Source organism: Diabrotica undecimpunctata, chromosome 9 (genome assembly GCF_040954645.1).
Source record: "Diabrotica undecimpunctata isolate CICGRU chromosome 9, icDiaUnde3, whole genome shotgun sequence".
Taxonomy (NCBI): Eukaryota; Metazoa; Arthropoda; class Insecta; order Coleoptera; family Chrysomelidae; genus Diabrotica; species Diabrotica undecimpunctata.
The window spans coordinates 38,097,446-38,119,682 of record NC_092811.1 but is presented as its reverse complement, the minus strand read 5'-3'; the positions used below and the strand labels follow the sequence as shown (position 1 = coordinate 38,119,682).

At 33.1% G+C, this 22,237-nt stretch overlaps 1 protein-coding gene across 1 annotated transcript in view; it reads right to left on the bottom strand.

Annotated features, from left to right (window-relative positions):
• Nucleotides 1-1,825: 1,825 nt before the first annotated feature.
• The window catches only part of escl (embryonic ectoderm development protein escl), a 32,114-nt gene continuing 11,702 nt past the window's right edge, over nt 1,826-22,237 (bottom strand). Inside the window, exons 5-7 of the mRNA XM_072543253.1 lie at nt 17,820-18,010; nt 5,412-5,613; nt 1,826-2,053 (exon numbers count right to left, since the gene is read on the bottom strand). Of these exons, the coding sequence (XP_072399354.1) occupies nt 1,856-2,053; nt 5,412-5,613; nt 17,820-18,010 (591 nt within the window). The 3' untranslated portion in view covers nt 1,826-1,855. The remainder of the gene's footprint in view (nt 2,054-5,411; nt 5,614-17,819; nt 18,011-22,237) is intronic.

Sequence of the window (22,237 nt, the reverse complement as noted above, 5' to 3'; positions counted from 1 at the left end):
TTAGACTAGCAATATTATTAAATCTCTTACAACCAATATTATACTCCTTGTTTAATTTCAGAATCAAATAATACACCAAGCAATGATGTTTTAAATGAAGAGCATATTATTAGAGATGCCTTGAGTTTTGATAACGAAGATCAGTCTGATATAGACAAAAGTTCTGATAAACTATTCGTATTGGAAATGAAATAAGATCTGCATTACTAAAATGGGCAGATACCATCATTCCTGACAGTAACATAGAAGAAATCATACTACGGTCTTACAAATGTTACGGCCAGAATAAAAATGTTAGCATTAATACTTGTTTAAAAAAGTAAAAATTATCATCCAGAAGTTTCTACTAAAGAGTAATACCCACATGGAAGCGGACACTGTCCATGCGCTGATAGAGCGAAAGAGAAAAAACTTAACATTTTTATTTACACGCCCTGGGACTGGCAGCAATTAGTCAGACAAACCTCAATGAAATATACCATACATACTATGGAACTAGAAGATTTTAAAAATTTAAGGTCTTTGTATGATGTCAAAACATCTTAAAATCCGCCTTTGATTAATAGAAAAGAGACATTAACAAATAACAAGTTCTTCTGTCAAACTGTGTTTAACTGCAAGTTAAACAAAACAGCATTGGAACTCTGTTTTTAAAAAGTAATTTTCATGACGAAAACCAGGAGATTGACCTTGTTAGGTTTCGAAAGCGACACCTTACATTGCCAAAAGATTTGAAACTGGTATCACAAAGTCCAATACTTATATCACAACAAAAGTATAACGATCTATTGGCATTACTGTCAAATGTTCCTACATTTTGCCATGATTTTTATCAAAACTTAAAGCATACCTACTAGTAATACTAATAGTGACTATCCAGAAGGAGACTTGAGGATGACTGAGTGGTTTGCACCTAAAATGCCATTTTTACATACATATTTGTATTTGTAAAGGAAAATTGTATGGTTAAATAAAGTTTGTCAGTAAAAGTCAAATAGGATTGTAGTTGTTATTGAATACCCCATACTAACTCTTACAGTACAATAACTTTATTAGATGGATACAACACCATGTCCGTTAAAAGGGTTAAAAAACACTGGAACAAATTTGTTTTTAATTATAACAAATGTATTATGTAAATAACAATAAACAGAATGTTCTAGTAAAATATTGTTTCGATATCTCAATAAATAGCTGCAGCAATAATACTTTTTGGTGAAAAAAAGTTTAAAACTGCTCTCCTGTAAAGTTTTAAAAATGAACATAGTGTTGATTCCTTCCGAGGTACAGATATTTGCATTTATTTTTTTTCTAACTTGCATAATAACTGCCTTTTCTAGTTTTTCCTTCTCGTTGTAGCAAACACCACTTATTTGGCTTCATTATCACTGTATAAATACTTAAAGAACTGGTTACACTTCGTAAATACGTATACACAAGAAGTCGTAGATACGACTGCTGACGTCACACACCGTAGCCTCGCTGCGAGGAGCCGTTTTTCTAGCCTCTATCAAAATTAAAATTAAGAATTGATTTATCTTAAAAAATATATATTTTTAAACAATTTCATGTTTACTATATTTTTATATAGTTTATAATCTATTGAATTTAATTGAATTTAACTATATTTAAAAATTTGTGAACATCCCTATTTGTGAGTTCTATCCATTCTATCAGATACATGTTTCCATTGCATCATCCACTCCACTTGGACATATTTTAAATCAGCTCAGAGAAAAGCAGCAGCACTATCTTACTAAATTTATTTAATTTGAATGAAATCAAGAGAAACACAACAAAAAAACCAATTCAATAAAAAAAAATTATATTAAAAATTAGGTGTATAAAAAAACACTCATATCCTATCCCATCTCCAAATTGTGCCGTCATCGCAAACACAAATTAATACGTTTGAATTTCTACTCAATGTGGTCTGTCTAATAGCAGTGGTACATCGAGCTTGATGAAGAGTGTAACACTTTGCCTGAGCTGGATCGGGAACGTCCAAGTCCCAAACAAATACTTTTCCAGTTTGGTTTCCCAAAGCCAAAATCTAAAAGAAGAAAGGTAATATTATTACATATTCATTTATAATTAAGTATTTACTACATCCCTGTCCAGAAAATGTCATTCGGCCAGGGAAGTAAGAAAAAAAAGTACCCTGATTTTGGCACTGAATCGGCCAGGCAAACGACAGTTGTTTTGGGTAGTATGAACCTCTATAACAAGAACCTACGAGGGTGGATTGATATAAAACTAGCCTTTAATATAAAAAACAAGTTTTTTGGAATTAAATCGATATATTTCTCAACATAATCCCCTTTTAGCTCGATACACTTAGTAAGACGATGTTCCATTTTTTTTTATCCCATCCGAATAGTACTTTTCCTCGAGCTCTTCAAAATAGGCCTAAGTTTCAGCGACGACTTCATCATTTGTTGCGAAACAGCGTCTTCAGAGTCATTTTTTTAGGTTTGGAAACAGGAAAAAATCGCTGGCGGCAAGATCTGGGGAATAGGGTGGGTGTTCAAACCATTCATAGCCCAATTCGTGTAATTTTGCCATGGCGACGGCCGATCGGTGAGACGGTGCATTGTCTTGGTGAAAGAGCAATTTTTTGCGTTCCAAACCGGGGCGTTTTCGACGCAATTCGGCTTTGAATCGATCCAGTAATGCTGCGTAGTACTCACCATTGATTGTTTTTTTTTTTCAAGTAGTCGATGTGGATGATGCCCTTCGCATCCCAGAAAACAGTCGCCATCACTTTTCCGGCCGAATGTGCACTCTTTGCCTTCTTCGGCGGCCCTTCGCCGCGTTTGCGCCACTGTTTCGACTGTTCTTTGGTTTCCGGTGTGTAATAATGCACCCAGGTTTCATCAACGGTGATAAATCGTCGAAAAAAATCCTTCGGATCGCGCCGTATCATCGCCAAAAGCGTCTCCATAGTGCACACGTCACACGTTTTCGCATTTGATTTGATTGTCAGCAAACGCGGCACCAATTGCGCGGATAGCTTTTTCATGTCCAAATGATGGTGAATGATGTTGTGTATGCGTTCGTAGAAAATGTTTAGGACCTCTATAAACTCGCGGAGCTTAATTTGACGATCTGACAAAAACCTTGCCATGGACCTTGTTGATCATTTCCGGCGTGGTGACTTCATTTGGCCTCCCGGAACTCTCATCATCAAAAACACTCGTACGACCACAAACAAATTCAGCTTTCCAAAATTTTACTGTTGCTAACGAAGGTGCAACCTCACCATAAACTTCGTCCAGGTCGGCTTTGATTTGCATATTCCTTTTACCTTTTTTGTGGAGGAACTTAATCACAGAACGATACTCGACTTTTTCCATTTCTCCGAAAACACAAAATTCGCTTGCTTTTGACGTCTGTAAAAACCAAACTAATTGTTTTTAAAACTTAAAATTTTGACAGACGTCATGTCATGAATGGCAAATGTCAACACCGAAACTAATTCGGTATCAAGTAATGCCATCTATCAAAGGCTAGTTTAATATCAACCTATCCTCGTATATGTTTCCTGCAGTTGATTTTTTGGACTTAATTAGTTATTAACAATGTAAGGTCAAAAAACAATGTGAAAAAAAAAACAATGTGAAGCATTTTGATTGAAACAAATGAAACAAATTTAAGAGTAATAAACTTCTTTAAGCCATAAAACCCTTCAAAATGGCGTTTTTTTTTAAATAACTTAGAACCTTCATATTACACGGAATGTTGGGTCTTGTAGTGCTTAAAATATACGATTAAAATTTCAAATCGATCGATTAAATAGTTTAAAAGATATTTTATTTGTTTATCGCAAAATAAATTGTTTTGCAACAATAGTTAGAAAGTGATGAAGTTACGGAGTAAATCTACGGATAGCTTATGAAAGTACAAGATTAATTCTATCAATATTATTAAAAAAAAAATAAGGAAAACGATTTCAAATATTGAAAAATCGTTTTGCAAAAACATGTCAATTTTTTGCTTATAAACACTTAGAATAATTTTTTTACAAATTTAAAAAAAAAAATAAAAAGTTGCCCCAGGACAATTTGGGACGAAGTTACATTATTGGCCAAACTCGCAACTTAGTAGAAAAGAAAATAGATGAAGGTCGAAGGCAACCATAAATACGTATTTCTATTTTCTTTTCTACTGAGTTGCCAATGATTTTTCCTTATCTATGTTATACGAGGCTATCAGCGCAAAAGTGGTGTAACCCCAGACTACTTAAATTTGGTAGACTATGTTGTGTTAATTTACAATTTTCATATTGTAAGTTAAACATTGAACAATTAAAGAGATACTATCTCTTAATGAGAGATGTAATTTCGTTAAGAACTTAAAGGACTTTATTTATTATAGCTTCCTCGGTAGTAACAGGTTGTGTTAATTTACAATTTTCATATTGTAAGTTAAACATTGAACAATTAAAGAGATACTATCTCTTAATGAGAGATGTAATTTCGTTAAGAACTTAAAGGACTTTATTTATTATAGCTTCCTCGGTAGTAACAGGTTGTGTTAATTTACAACTTTCATATTGTAAGTTAAACATTGAACAATTAAAGAGATACTATCTCTTAATGAGAGATGTAATTTCGTTAAGAACTTAAAGGACTTTATTTATTATAGCTTCCTCGGTAGTAACAGGTTGTGTTAATTTACAATTTTCATATTGTAAGTTAAACATTGAACAATTAAAGAGATACTATCTCTTAATGAGAGATGTAATTTCGTTAAGAACTTAAAGGACTTTATTTATTATAGCTTCCTCGGTAGTAACAGGTTGTGTTAATTTACAACTTTCATATTGTAAGTTAAACATTGAACAATTAAAGAGATACTATCTCTTAATGAGAGATGTAATTTCGTTAAGAACTTAAAGGACTTTATTTATTATAGCTTCCTCGGTAGTAACAGGTTGTGTTAATTTACAATTTTCATATTGTAAGTTAAACATTGAACAATTGAAGAGATACTATCTCTTAATGAGAGATGTAATTTCGTTAAGAACTTAAAGGACTTTATTTATTATAGCTTCCTCGGTAGTAACAGGTTGTGTTAATTTATAACTTTCATATTGTAAGTTAAACATTGAACAATTAAAGAGATACTATCTCTTAATGAGAGATGTAATTTCGTTAAGAACTTAAAGGACTTTATTTATTATAGCTTCCTCAGTAGTAACAGGTTCAGAGAACACCTTATTTTTAACATATCTCCAAATACAAAAATTTAACGGTGACAACGGGATCTTGGTACCAGAGAAACATATCTTTATTAGCTATCCGTCTATCGCTAAATATTTTATTAAGCAATTTGCCGACTCCTCGAATATTGTGAGCCTCGAATATTTATTTGTCTGTGAATAGGTTAAATATTGTATGAGTACTTACTTTTTGCCAGAAATCCATGGCGAATCTCACGAACCAAATTTCACATTCTTTGTACTCAAATCGATGGATGATCGTGGAACTAGTTTCTCCTTTTCTTAAATTCTCGTCTTCTAAACGGCCTGGTTTCCAACAAACAATGCAATTCTCACAGGATTTGCTGAGTAAGAAGTCCCCGAACCATTTTACACAATCTACATAGTTCCTAAAAAAGCATCACGATATTTATAGTCGGTGGTTAAATTATTAGGGTCACCTTAGATTGCTTTTGCAGCAAAAGGCCAACCACGATATTTACTGGTTACATATAGTCGCTGGTTTTTTTATTCAAAAACTAGCCGATCCGGCGAACTTCATACGACTTAATTAAATAATGTGTTAAAGTACAAAAATATTCAAGAACATTCTGTACGAACAAAGTTTAATCAATTTTTGTGCTTTCTATACTTCATTTCAGATGCCCGTGCAGTAAAGGAATGTGCAATTTCCGTTTGAAAATCAGTATTTAATAGGCTTTATAGTAATAAGGGTTTTAAAGAGTCACCTAAACAATAGTTAATGAGCTTATAATGGTTTTATTTACTTTAAAACTTAACAAAACCAAAACCCAAGACAAAACCAAGTACATGTTGGTTACAAAGGATCCGATAGCAAATGAGGAACTAGAAACAGTCTTTGGAAGTCATACCTTTGGACGTGTTGACAACTTCACATACCTTGGGTCGCTATTGACTGCTACCAATAAAACAAGCGAAGAAATCAAAAGACGAATAAATCTTACAAATAGGGCATACTATGGACTCCAAAAGCATTTCCACTCAAGAAACATTCAAAGGAGAACTAAAATTATTATATACAAAACATTGCTGAGGCCGGTCCTCACATATGGAGCAGAAACATGGACTCTAACGCAGAAAGATGAAAGACTTTTGGGAATATTTGAGCGTAAAATACTGCCAAGGGCAGTGGCGCAGAAGATATAATTTTGAATTGTATCAGCTCTTTGATGAGCCAGATGTTATAACGTTCATTAAAACACAGCGACTTAGATGGACTGGACACATAATACGAATGCCAGAAAATACGATTGCTAAAAAGCTAACCACAGGAACACCTGTAGGAAGAAGAAACAAAGGCCGACCGCGAATTAGGTGGTTAGATGGAGTTGAAACCGACTTACGGATATTAAAAATCAGAAGATGGCAACATGTTGCCAGAAACCGAACAGAATGGCGACGAATCTTAGAGCAGGCCAAGATCCACAGAGGATTGTCGAGCCAAAGATGATGATGATGATGTAAAACTTAAACGTACAAGAGCATGTAGAGGTGCTAATATAGACTCTGACCACTACCTGACCACTAAGCTATTATTAGAGAAATGGGCACCTTTTTGGACGAAAAATACATATTAGAAAATATTAAAAGCGACAAAGAAGTTGTTGACGTTAAAAGAATGAAACGTAAAATTATTGATTCTGATAATGAGGTACAGTTTATACCAAGACAAATGGTCGTTTTAACATTTATAGAAAATAACTTGCCACAATTTGTTAAGATTAATTCAGTAAGATTTATTGTTGAGCCTTACATTTACCCAGTCGTACAGTGTTTTAAGTGTCTTAGGTAGGGTCATACAGCTAAATATTACAAAAGCACAATAATTAAATGTAAAAAATGTGGACAAATCCATGATGATAAAGAAGATGCCGAATGCACTTATAACGATTATTGTATACAGTGATGAGTGTCTTACCACCCGGCTTTTTAAAGTAAGAGATAGAAAACACAGTTACCTTGTGAAATAAAAAGAGATGAAACTCGTAGAGGTGAGAAATAATCGATAGAAACCTATAATTTACATTACATTACATTACCACTATCTATAGTCTCACACCTTTAGACGTTAGCTTCGAGCTAAATCACCTCGGTCATAATTATTATGTGTAACGTCGTATGTGTGACGTATTTCCATTTTTTAATTTCGCGTAAAGTAAAATCTGATTGACCACAATAAAGCAAAAATATGAATAAAATAATTTAATTAATAGTGATTATTTAATCTAAAGTTTTAAATTATTAACCAAGAATAATTTCTACTATGATTTGAGGAGTTTCATACACTCTTGTCACGAAATAATTATCAATCCTTCGTGGATTAGTGGTAAGAATTCGACACTGCGACACAGACGTTGCAGACGATTTTTTTTTAATAATTTGAAATTATGCAGAGATCGTTTTGCTTTGAATCACTAAACATTTATGTCAGTCGTTACTAGTATTAGAAGTGTTTAAAGTTAAACATAAATATCTTATTGAAAAAACAGTATCGTCGTAATTTCGAAAATAAAGTAAAAATTCTTCAAAATTAAAAGAACGTTTAAAGAATGTTTAAATAAGTAAAAATTCTACAAAAATAAAAAAAATATTGTTAATTAAATAAACGTATTTACAATATGTTCAAATAAGCCTTGATTAGCAGCAGAACAATAACCCAAACTGTCACTAATTAATTATAAAAGTCTGATGGATCAGAGTTCAAGGCACAATGTTCCCATCCAGGCGCTCAGGGTTCGAATCCAACATGAAGGTTTTACTTTTTTTAAAATTAAAATTTGAAATTATGCAGATATTATATCGTTTTGCTTTAAATCAATAAACATTTATTTCAGTCTTTATTAGAAGTGTTTATAGTAAAACATGAAAATCTTATTGAAAAACAATGTCATACTTTCGAAAATAAAGTAAAAACATAAAAGAACGTTCTAAATAAATGTACTTACAAAAAATGTTTAAATAGGTAGAAATTCTATAAAAATATTCTAAATAAACGTATTTTATTCTAATGAAATGTATTTACAAAAAATGTTCGAATAAGCCTCCATTAGCAGCAGAACAATAACCCAATCTATTATAAAAGTTTCGTCTAACATTAGTTAATGTTTCTGGACTAATACCTCTCATTGAATCAGAGATCTTTTCTCTTAATTCTTGGAGAGAATTAGGCCTATCATCTTCAATTTCATATAGTTTGGACTTGATATATCCCCACATAAAAAAATCACAAGGTGCAAGATCAGGTGATATTGCAGGCCAAAAAATATCTCCGTGGCCACTAATCAATCGATTAGGAAAAGTCGCACTGAGATATTCACTGACAATGCGAGAATTATGTGCAGGACAACCATCGTGTGGAAACCATATGGAATCGAAAGGTATTGGTAAATTACGAAGGGCTGGGACAATTTGATTTTGCAGAAGTTCCAAGTATTTCCGCCCAGTCAACATACCGTCTATAAAAAATGGACCAATGACATGATTCCCTATTATGCCTTCCAAACATTTACTTTTCGAGGACACTGGGTACGAGCGACATAAATCTGACGAGGATTTCCTCGAGACCAATACCGAGCATTCATTGAATTGTGACGGCCATGCAATGAAAACGTACATTCATCGGTGAACAAAACGTTCTCTAAAAAATGTTCATCTTGATGTGACATTTCCATTGCAGTTGATGGGGTAGGATTTTGCTCAATACTTGCACAAATCAAAGTGTCCCTTAGTTCCAAATCTGGAATTACCTCCCTTCGTCTACGAACTCCTCTTGGAGCGAACACGGATCCATAAGTAAAAAAATTACGTATAATAGACTGAATCAGTAGCGCACCTAGAATTTGTCTCTGGGGGGGGGGGGGGTTTGGTTGGTTACCAAAATTGTTTTTATGAGGTTACCTCCATTTTGAGTCCTTAAAATGTGTAAGTAACAGTGTCGGAATAGGGTCCTGAGGGGGTTATAACCCCTAAAACCCCCCCATCGGTGCGCCACTGGACTGAATTGTTGATCATGCTGGAGCTGGCCTATTTGGAAACATATTTACAAATTGTTGTCTAATCATGTTATCTGATAATCCATTCACATGCCAGACAACAATTTGCACTTTTTCCTCGACCGTTAAAACCATTTTTACGAATTGTTTTTTCAATAAAAAGTTTCTGTTTACCGTGCAAAAACACTTCTCGATATGGTATTATTTGATGGCTGAAGGCTTGATGATTTGGTTAGCTGTAAAGCAGGCAGCTGTTAGCGCGCATCCATTTCAATCTTGTCAATTGTTTTGAAAATCATTACCTGTACAGAGGAATTGATATTAACACTGAGAATTTAGTGATGGATTTGACATTAAACAGTCTTCACCGGATTATTTTGCATTCACAACTGAAGACTGTAAAACTGGATTTGAATTTGAATTATTTTGTATTTTTATTTTATAACATTGGAATAAGAATAAATTGTAAATAATGAGTTTTTCGAAAACTTGTTACCTAATATGTATCATATTTTTTATTATTTTGATCGAGTAAAACAAAAATTTTATTCTTGTCAATAGACCACGTCTCTAACTATTACACCAATTCCACATACAATAATTGTTTTCGGACAGAACATACCTACCTTTAGTTTAGTCAAATATTTCAGTTGAGTTATTTTTATTATTAAATAAACTTAAAGATTTATAATTTAAAGTCGCTACTATTTAATGTTTTTTACTATAATATATATTAATTTATTCTAACAGCAGAAATTATTAAAATAAAATATTTTCGAGGTCATCCGTATAATTATGACTGAAGTCAAATAGCCAGCCACGTCTAAGAACTAGTTTTATCTCGTACTATCTCACAACTTAATCTGTCTTCTATCCTTTCCGCTATTTTGCCGGGTGGTAAGGCACTCATCACTGTATATTGTGAAAAACATGACCATAAATCTATATCAAAAGAATGTCCAAAATATCAGGAACAATTTAAGATTAAAAAGATTATGTCTGAAAAAAATGTATCTTTTAAGGAAGCCCATGTTTTAATAAAGAATCCATCTTACTCCAAAATTGTTACAAATAATAAATTGGAAATTTTAAATAGCCTCCAAAATTTTCCTGAAGTAAATGGTAATACAAACCCTAATGACTATCCTAACAAAAGTAGTAAAAACTGGGTACCACGTCCCTCTACCCAACAACCTAAAAATAGAAAATCAGTCTCTCCCGTTTTCGTAAATAAATGCCCCCCTTTCAAAATTAAAAATATAAATTCAAATCCTATTATTTTTAATCCTCACAGGGAATCTTTTCAATCATATAAAGAAAAATTAGAAATATAAATTTTACAAAAACTCCCAGATATTTTTGAAAATCTTAAAGAATTTAATTTAGTAATCCCAAATCAACAAATACTACAAGAGACACAAAGAGAATTAAGAACAATTTTAGGTACAATCCAAATGATTCTGATAGTGACGATAATTATTATTAAATGATTAATATAATTTAATGAAATTGTAACTCAATTAATAAAAATAAACCCAATTTCTCTAATTTTCTTAATAAATCAACAGCTAAATTTGACATAATATTTCTAAATGAAACTTTGGCATCTCAAAATAGAACATTCAATTTACCAGGTTTTAATATAATATGTGTAGATAGATCAGATGGATACGGAGGCATTGCTATACTTATAAAAGATTGTCTAGTTTTTAATAAAATTCCAATCCGTAAAAATTTCCATTCTCAAATAGAAGTGTGTGCAGCATATATCAATGACCTTAAAATTTCCTTAGTTTGTATTTACAAACCTCCCAAAATACAAGTAACTAAAAATGACTAGACTAAACTTTTTTCACAGCTGCAGGGTGATGTTGTTATATGTGGCGATTTTAATTGTCATCATACTCGTTGGGGTTCCATATTAGATAGCACTCACGGAAATCGATTGGTAGATGCCATCGATAATACTAAATGATGGACGACCGACCAAAATAGGCAGACCAAATGAAAGACCTTCCATTATTGATCTCACTTTAGTTTCTTCAAGTCTCGTTAGCCTTTCAGAATGGAATCCTATTAGCGATACCTTTGGATCTAATCATTCTCCTATTCGTATCACACTATCTCGAGAATAAACTCCCGCTAATACCATACCTGCCAGAAAATGGATTGAATCTTCAGCTGGATTCTGTTACGAAACCTCATGGAATTACAACTTGATAAAAATTATAGTCACAATAACTCCTTTGAATTCTTCTTCTTCTTCTTCTTGTGCCACTCCTATCGGAGATTGGAAATCATCAAGGCTATCCTGACCTTGTTTACAGCTGACCTAAAGAGTTCATTAGTGGTACAGCCAAACCACTCTCTCAAATTACGCAGCCATGACATTCTTCTACGGCCTGGATTACGGTTTCCTTGTATTTTTCCTTGCATTATGTTTTGAGTTAATGCGTATTTATGTCCTCTCATCACGTGACCCAAATATTCGAGTTTTCTTCGCTTGATCGTTGACAAAATTTCTGGGTCTTTTCCTATCTTTCGAATTACTTCAAAATTTGCAACTCTTTCAACCCAACTTATCTTCAGCATTCGACGGTAGCACCACATCTCGAAACTTTCAATATTTTTTATATTGTTCTGCTTGAGAGTCCAGGCCTCTACACCGTATAATAGCGTGTTAAATACGTAGTCCCTTAGCATTCTTAATCGGAGAGGGATGCTTATATCTCTGTTGCAGAAGAATTTCCTCATCTTTATGAAAGTGACCCTGGCAATTTCGATACGTCTTTTTATTTCATTGTTTTGATCTCCAGTTTGAATGCCGTTTATACTAATATGTGTTGGTTGTGTCATGTTCTTACTGAAGACCATATACTTAGTTTTTTTGATATTGATACTTATGCCATAATTGTTGCAGGCAATATTTATATTTGTAAGTAATCGTTGTAATTCTTCTACTATTCTTGCAACTAGTACAGTGTCGTCTGCGTATCGAATATTATTTACAACCTCTCCATTGATTACGACTCCTTCGTTTGCTTGCAAAAGGGTTTCCTGGCAGATGTTTTCACTATAAACATTAAATAGCAGCGGTGACAAAATGCATCCCTGTCGTACTCCTCTACGTATTTCTATTGCTTGTGATATCTCATTTTCTATTTTGATGTTAGCTTTCTGATTCCAATATAGATTGAGAATTATTCGCAGATCTTTATTATCTATGTCCTTTCTTTCAAGAATGTCTTTTAGCTTATCATGGCGTACTCTGTCAAATGCTTTTTCAAAATCGATAAAACATGCATGTACTTCCTGATTAACATCTAGGCATCTTTGTGTAAGAACATTCAAACCGAATTCTTAATGAATTCTTAATGAATTCAATAAATGACCCAACCTTGAAGTCAATCAAATCTTGGTTAAATAGTTGTAAAAAAAACATCAAATCCCATCTGGTGGGACAATGAATGTATGTACTATAATTGTTAAAAACAGAAAAGAGGCCTATAATATATATAAAAACAACACGAACTTTGAAAATTATCTCAAATTTAAACATAGTCAAGCCAAAGCTAAATTGATTTTCAAGCAAAAGCAGCAGCTATGTTGGAAGAATTTGATTAATAAATTAAATAAAAATACCAAAATCTCAAAAATTTGGAGCTTTATAAAAAAAATATCTAACAAAAATTCAACTTTCAAAAAACAGGTGATCTCTGAAGAACTAATAAACCAAATTTTTGATATTGTAGCACCTAGCTTTGTACCAAATATGCTTAAAGGATCTAAACTCAATACTGTAAATCACTATATGGATATGCATTTCAGCATTGACGAACTAAAACTTGCAATTAACACCTCTAGATGTACTGCCCCTGGAGATGATTTTATTATATACGATATCATTAAAAATCTACCCGAGGTTGCTCTCGAATATATATTAAAAATATACAACGATTGGTGGGTAAATGCAAAATATATTGAACAGTTTAAACAAGTCACCATTTCTTTAATATTAAAACCTAATAAAGATAGAAATTTACCTTCTTCCTATCGTCCTATATAGGCGAGCGGTTTACCCCTCAAAAGACGCTTAGAAACAGAATATACCGACTAAAATTCTTTTTGCATTTCTAATGCACCAAACCTTTTTTATTCGATTCTATATATTTTTCCAAGATGAAATGTATTTTTTTTTAATTTTTACAAGTGGGCCAGCAATTGTTATTAACAAATAACTTATACAAAAAATCAATTTCACCGAATTGCTTCGGAATCAATTTTTTTAGGTGTGTCTCATCAAAATAAACACTTTTTCTCTCTTGATAATTTTTCGAAAAATGCTTCCTTTTCGAGTTATTTGCATTTTTTTGTTGAAAAAATGCCTTAATTAGTGATTTTTGGGATTTTTTTCTAAAAAACTACTAAATGAATTGCAATTCTACAAATAGCTTTTTAATCTTTAAACCGTCGAGTACAAGTTAGAATATTTTGACAAGGATAATTTTTGTCTATCTTGCTAAAAACGTGGACCCAAATATTTCGAATATGCCTTTCTCGCAGTCTACCGCTAAGTGTGTATAGCGGTTGCGGCGATACAGGCGTGCGGCGCGTAGAAATATTTGTTTAAATTTAAAAAATTAATTCAATACAAATATTACGTACAATTTATTAAAAAAAAAAGATATTTCTAATTATTTTTATATAGACATATTATAATTAAAACAATTAAAATTAATTTTTTACAATGCTATAATAATGTAATTTTTCTTTTAATATACGTGGTGACTATATTATTGAATGTTTTATTACAGTGAAATACATTAAGCAATATATAATTAATTTTCATTGAAAAATATAATAAAATTAAAATATAATATTATTCATTGTCAATAATTTGAAAATTTTCGTCAACAGCAACAGGATTTCCATCTAATAAGCTGATTTCATTGTCTTCAATAGAGTCGTCTTTAACATTTTTACAATTCTCTGGTGTACATGCACATACTGCGCAGCATTCTAAATTATAGGAAATACAATTACAATTTTTCGTAAAACATTTTCCGGTACATGAGCAGAAATACTTTTGTAACATATCTAAACTAGTTTCGCCTTCAAAATAATTAAAATCGAAACAATTATTTTTCATTGTCCAACCATGGGTTAATGGATCAAGAGATGAAATAATATTGTTTTTTGCTTGAATCCATTCATTTATTTGCCACTTTGCTCTTAAGTAATGTTGTAATAATGCTGGTTTCGAAGGTGGTAATTTTTCATTAGATGCATTTTTTTAATGCAATATTATATCTTAATTCATTTATGGATTCATGATATTTTTTAAACTTATTTTTCATATATATATATATATATATATATATATATATATATATATATATATATATATATATATATATTACATTATTAAAAAAGTCGAAAAGATTCGAGCGCCTACAGCACCTCAACCGCTGTACACGCTTAGCGGGATACTCTCGAAAGGCATATTCGAAATATTTGGGTCCACGTTTTTAGCGAGATAGAAACCATTTATCCTTGTCAAAATATTTTAACTTGTACTCGACGGTTTAAAGATTATAAAGCTATTTGTAAAATTGCAATTCATTTAGTAGTTTTTTAGAAAAAAAATCCCAAAAATCACTAATTAAGGCATTTTTTCAACAAAAAAATGCAAATAACTCGAAAAGGAAGCATTTTTTGAAAAATTATCAGGAGAGAAAAAGTGTTTATTTTGATGAGATACACCTAAAAAAATTGATTTCGAAACAATTCGAAGAAATTGCTTTTTTGTATAAGTTATTTGTTAATAACAATTGCCGGCCCACTTGTAAAAATTTAAAAAAAATACATTTCATCTTGGAAAAATATATAGAATCGAATAAAAAAGGTTTGGTGCATTAGAAATGCAAAAAGAATTTTAGTCGGTTGATGCTCTGCTTATAGGGGTAAACCGCTCGCCTAATATCTTTACTATCGTGTATAACTAAAACGTTTGAAATATTGATAAAAACAAGGCTAGAGCGGTATCTCGAGTGCAATACTCTATTATGTATATACTACTCAATATGGGTTTAAGAGGGGATATGGTACGTTGGATGCAGTAACATATTTAGTTAATGACATTCAAATAACGTTCTCTTCTAATAAATATCTTGTTTGTATATTTCTTGATATAAATGGGGCTTACGACTCTATTAACCTAAATAAACTTAAACAAAAAAATGGTTGATATTGGTTTGAGTGAAATAACTGCTCTAAATATATTACAATTATATTTCTCTCGATGTATATACATCAAAGACCATAGAAATGTACTGTACGGTCCAAGAATTGTTTATCATGTGTTGCCTCAGGGATCGGTACTTAGTCCTTCATTATTTAATACATATTTTGCCAATATTCATTCACTTTTCTCTAATTCCATCAAATATATCCAATATGCAGACAATATCTGTATATACTCCATTCAATATACTTATGATGCTTATACGCACCATAAGATAATCATATTGTCAAAGAAGACTTAACAAACCAAAACTTAACTATTGGGAACTCGCAGAAGCATTTACTGAGAGTCCAAAATTTGTTTGATAGTAACAAATTATAATACATGTACACCATACCTTTTAAAAGGCAGAGAAGTGGGGAAAGCCGTATGAAAATCCAGTGGCGTACACTCACTTTTATTTCAATGTTAATTATATTATATTTTTTAAATATTATTTGTTCAAAATAGGCCATAATATAAATTTATTTACAGGTTTTTACTAACGTTTCGATCTCTATATCCAAAGACCGTTTTCAAAGATATACACGATAGTTACATTTATTTTATTTGTTTATTATGATATATTTATATAATATTATTTACATAATCTTATATTATTTATTTTCTTTTTTTTTCTAACTTTAAAAACGGTTTCTGGAATAGAGATCGAAACGTCAGTAAATTAAACATTTGAATATATTTTGTGGCTTATTCCCTACATTCCCCTAAAAATACAGAATGCCATAAGCAAAAAGCTTTAATTGATGGATTCGACCGTTACTTGATGGAAATTCATTTTATGTAACAATAAAACACTGAAAACTTTGTTTTCGAAACTTCCACAAAATTTATTATAAAATCTTATCACTACAGCTGTTTCGGCAGAGTACCTTTCTCAAGTGATCTATTTTTGGTATGCATTTACACTTTATAGTTTTTAACGAAACCACTTTATAGTCTTTAACCAACTTAAGACAAACAGTTCCCCCCTCCTCAACCTATTTGGTTAAAGACTATAATGTGTAAATGCATACCAAAAATAGATCACTTGAGAAAGGTACTCTGCCGAAACAGCTGTAGTGATAAGATTTTATAATAAATTTTGTGGAAGTTTCGAAAACAAAGTTTTCAGTATTTTATTGTTACAAAAAGCTATAAAAAAACAATAAATTTGCAGAAAGCTTATTGATGCTACCCGGCTGTCGCGGAAGTTACGCTAAAACGTCTATTGGCGTGACCTGACCAGGTTCTAATATTGTTAAGATTCTCTTAAACCAGCGCTCAAATACTTCGGAAGTCATTTTTTCATGATAATCTGGTTTTTTTTGACTCATATTGAAGCCAAACATCATCAAGGAACTCTGTATCACTTCCTATATGGATAATGATTAAACGTCGTCCCTTTCTGATGGAGCTTTTAATCCTGTAAAGCAGCCTTCTATAAATGCTTCGCGTTTACCTTTGACATTTAAATCTTGCCAATCTTTTCCAACTGTATGACCTTCGTTAATCCAGGTTTCATCCAAATAATATGTTTTCCGTTCAATGCTGCGAAGTGTGCGTATTTCTTTAAAATATTTTGTTCTCCACACAATAATTTCTTTTTTTTTTTCTAATAACACACTTTTTCTGATTTTACATACCGAAAGTTCATTTCGCCCATAGTTCTGACTAATTCTCTACGAGATATCTTGGGTAAAAACTAATTGTTTTCGAGCCCTTGGGAAATTTTTTCAGTGTTGAAATTTTACTCCGAAAATAAAATGTCTTGTCTCGTCATCCAAAACAATGTTTTTTCTACCTCTAGTTTTACGGTTTATTTGCTTTTTATTTTCCGATGTATTTTTAGGCACATGATAAATACAGCTAATGGATACTTTTGTTAAACTGCTACAAATATCGACCGCTTGGCTAATATTTGATGCCATTTTTCTGCATCATGCAATTCAATTCCTTCATAGCGTATTACTACCTTCTCTTCTGACGTTAACATTTTGCTGTCATCTCTTGGAACAACTCGGTTGTTCATCGTGGCTGATGGACTTGTTTCCATGCCATATCTTTCACACACACACACACACACACACACACAAGCGCACACACAAGCGCGCACACACACACACACACACACACACACACACACACACACACACACACACACACACACACACACACACACACACACACACACACACACACACAAGATTATCTAATACATGAGGTGCTGACAGGTGGTCAGACGGAAAAGCTTTATAACCAATAACATTCAACAAAACTTGTAACAATAATACAGTACCTATGTATGTCTCTGGTTGAAAAATCTGGAAAATTTTCCTTTAAACATTCAAACGGCCTGGTATTTCGAGAAGCATTCCATGCGTAAGAATTCTTTATAGTGTCTTTCATTGTTTCCTTATCCAGTCGCCATAGCTTTAAAGAATGGTCCATACCACAAGACATAATCCTATTACCGTTCAGATCAAAATCCTAAAAAATAAATAATTAAATTTGTGTATTATTTCTGAACAAATGAGAAAATTATATATTACAATAATTTTTACTATTTTTATTGGGAATAAGCCAAAATTTAAGTTTAAAAGAAGTTTATTTTTGAAGTTTCGATTCCCACTTCGGAAATCATTCTCAAAATCAAAGAAGATGAATTACACCTCATTACAACAAGACATCTTTTTATGGAGTACCGAAAGTTCATAAGGCGAATTCACTTGTAGTGAAGTGTCAAAAATTGTATATTAAATATTATACAATATATAATTACTATCAACAAAAACTTATAATGAAGTAAAAGCTTCCTTTGTAAAATTCTACAAACTTTAAAATTATCTAAAATAAATTTATAAATTTTCAGAACGTTTTCAACGTACGCGCTTCGTTATTATAGACGTTAAATAATAGGGGAGAGAGTATGCAGCCCTGTCGTACTTCTCTCTTTATTGCAACTTCTTCTGTTAGTTGGTCTTTCACCCGAATGGTTGCTGATTGGATGTAGTATATGTTCTTGATTACTCGAAGGTCTTTGTTATCCAGAACAGTTGCCTTTAGGATATGCCATGAGCTTATCGTGCTTGATTCTGTCAAAACCTTTCTGGTAGTCGATAAAGCATACATAAATATCGCAGTTGACGTCTCTGCACCTTTGAAATAATACCTGAACCGCGAACAAGGCTTCTCTTGTACCTAACGCATCCCTGAATCCAAACTGCATTCGTGAGATCTGTGACTCGCATTTCTGATAAATTTTTCTGTGTATTATCTTTAAGAAGGTCTTAAGAATGTGGCTCATTAGACTGATAATACGATGCTCTTCGCATTTTTTTGCATTAGGTTTTTTAGGTATAGCAATAAATGTAGATTTTATCCTCTCTGGGATTTTTCCCGAGTCCTAGATTTTATTGAATGTTGTCGTAAGCCATTTTACTCCTTCGTGTCCCATGATTTTTAGAAATTCCGAATGAAAGTTGTCGGGCCCTGGTGCTTTGCCTGTTTGGTTGCTTTAATTGCGGCTTTGACTTCGTCTTGAGCGATTGGTGGTCCTGTGTCGTATTCCATAATTATCTGGTTATTATCTCTGTCGTCATCGAATGTCTTCCATATATTCTTTGTTTGTTCAATGTCTATTACCGGGTCGCCATGATCATCAGTCATATGTCCTGATCTCTTGGGTTTGTACATTTCTGCTGTCTCTTTTACCTTCTTGTGGAGATTAAACGAATCGTGTCTACTTTCCAATGATTCTATTTCTCTGCATTGATCTTCCAACCATTTGTTTTTGGTTTCTCTAATAGTTTTTCTTATTTCTTTGTCAATTCGTTTATACTCTCACATGTCTCTGTTTTTAGTTCTTCTATTCTCCATCATATTTAGGATTTTATCAGTAATCCACTCTTCTTTTTAACCGTTGTTGGGCGAAGATTTATCAGGGATTGTCTGGTTAATTTGTTGTAGTTTTGCCATTTCTTTATCTGGTTCATTAGCTTTGTCTGTATTTTTTAATTCATTTTCTATATAGGTTTGTATCTGGTGCCTGGTGTCTTCATTTTTAATGGTCCTAAATCGTATTTTCTTGCTTTTGCACTCTCTATCTTCTTCAGCTTTAGTCTGATGTTAACTACCAGTGGGTTATGGTCCGACCCGATATCAGCACCAGGATATGTTTAGGCTGATGTTATTGCGTTTCTGAATCTTTTATTCACTACAATGTAATCAATTTGGTTTCTGATGATGTGATCTGGGGTGTCTTGAAGTGATCTCCACGTATATAAACTAATACCTGGTAGTTTAAAGAAAGTGTTGGTGATTACCAGTTGTTCTTCCACAGCGAAGGTGATTAGGCGATCTCCGCGTTCGTTTCGTTCCCCCAGTTCAAACGGTCCTACGGTTTCTCCACATCTACCCTTTCCCACTTTGGCATTTAAGTCTCCTATAAACATTTTTATTTCGTTTTTGTGAAGTTTTTTCAGCACACTCATTAGTTCCGAATAGAAAGTTTCGATCTCTTCGTCTGATTTGTCTGCAGTAGGTGAATATACCTGGATTATGTTGGTCTTAACAGGGAAGGTGTTAAACTGAATAAGGAGTATTCTCTCTGAGATTGGGACGAAGTTTTTGACGTATTTAGAGATGTTCTTATTCACTATGATACCAACTCCGTTAATATGTAGGTCTTCGCTATTTCCGGAGTAATAAATCTGGTGGTCATGTACTGTGCACTATCCAGATCCAGTCCAGCGCAATTCACTTACACCCATTATATCGATAGCAAGTCTATTCATTTCCTTAATTACATTGTGTGTCTTGCCCTCCTCGTACATTGTTCTCAGATTCCACGTAGCGATCGTAATTGTTGATCTGTCGGCTTTTAAAGAACAGGGATTTCTTTGGTTGACGACCTGGGGAGCCCTGTTATCCTTGTTATATCTCCCCCTGCCGGACCTTGGTATCCGAGAACCATGGTCAGTAAACTGTGACGTATTAATACTGATACTTGCCATGCTAAGGGACTAGGGATGTTTAATGAGGTAGTTTCCCCTTGCTTTTCTCATCGCAGTGTAGGAGCCATTAAAACTGCTTCAGTCGTGCCTCCTAGTGTCCAATGATGATCCGGTCCAGGATCCATTCCTATTCGCCACAACTTGGTACTGAAAACGCTGCTTCCGTTTCCAGGAAAGGGGAACTAGGCTATGCTTATTTAATGGCGGCAATACTCGCCATGTCACAATACTTTCCTTGGGTTATTGTAGCATTTTATAAGGTATGCTTTCCTAAGGCATACCCACTACACGTACATTACCACATACCTTTTCACGTGACTTCACGCCACCTCAATCGGGTTCAGCTCGCAATGGTAAGGCGGCAGTCTCAAAATCTTAACGCCAAATTTTTCCGCAAGCCAATCCTTGATTTGCCTTTTGTTCCACAATTTTTTCGGGAAATCAAATTTTCGTTTCGTTATCCAAAACGACAACGTTTTCTTTGTCTTTCTGCAAGTTTGGAATTAACGTCTTCTCAAACTATTCTTCATATAGATTCCCGTCCATTTTGTCGTGGTAATCAGTGGTTCCCTTCTTGACCAAGACAGTTAATTCGGCTCATGCCACAAAACCAGCATGAAGAAGAATAAACCAATGACTCTTTGGGTTGGAGCTTTCAGTCCAGTAGAGAGCCCTTTTATGAACGCATTCGTGGACTGATGCACCGACGTTGGTCCAAGACTTATCGGTATAAACAAGGTTTACATTATCCTTCTTCGTCAATTTTTTTATTTGTCTGAGGTACTTGTGTTTACAGGATATGATATCTTTTCTTTCCATCATTATCAAATCTCGACCTCTTTACCATAATCAAAACTCATGTCATTTAGTAGCCTACAAAATGTGGTTTTTGAAAAAGCTGGTAGGTCCTCATCATCTTTCACTTTGTTCATTATACTGTCGACGGTTGGTGGTGTGTTTTCCAAAAAAAAATAATAATAATAGACAATTTTCCTTATTCGAGATTTCACTCCCTCATCGTAAGTATTCTCACGTGAATTGGACTGGAAACTATTATTCTTCCTTTTTTGTACCGGTTTCAGTTCGCCTTGCTGGACCTCTTCGCGGATGTCATAAATTTTGCCAACACTCACACCGCACATTTTCTAAACCTTTTCCATAGTAATAGGCAAAAGCTGTCACCATTTTTTAAGTTCAGATGATAGTTCAATACATTTAACACCATACGTTTTACTTGCACACTAAGAGTCATACCTTGTTTGAAATTCACGACAGATACTGGCAACGGCTCCATGATACAGGTACTTTCATCCGCTTGCGAAAATGAAATAGAACTGAGCTTTCACAGTTTTTGCCAACAAGGTTTTGATCTAATGGCCAGTACCAAATCGACAAAGAAACATGTTTGCTTTGCTCTGCGTTGACAATTGGGATTAAAACTGATTCCCTTCTCCTAATGAGTTTTTAATGATCTTTATTTCTAAAGAAATAGAAATTATTGAAAATTGATAAATATAGGTAAGCTATCGACAATGAGTTTTTGATATATTCTACTTTTTTTATAGTATTTTTCTTCATGTTATTCTTTAGTTCGATAATATAACTCTCTTATTTATACATCGATGATTGAATCATGTTTTAGTTGAAACAATAATGATAGTCTTTTATACAATCGTAGGCAATTGTTGTGTACGCGTATATT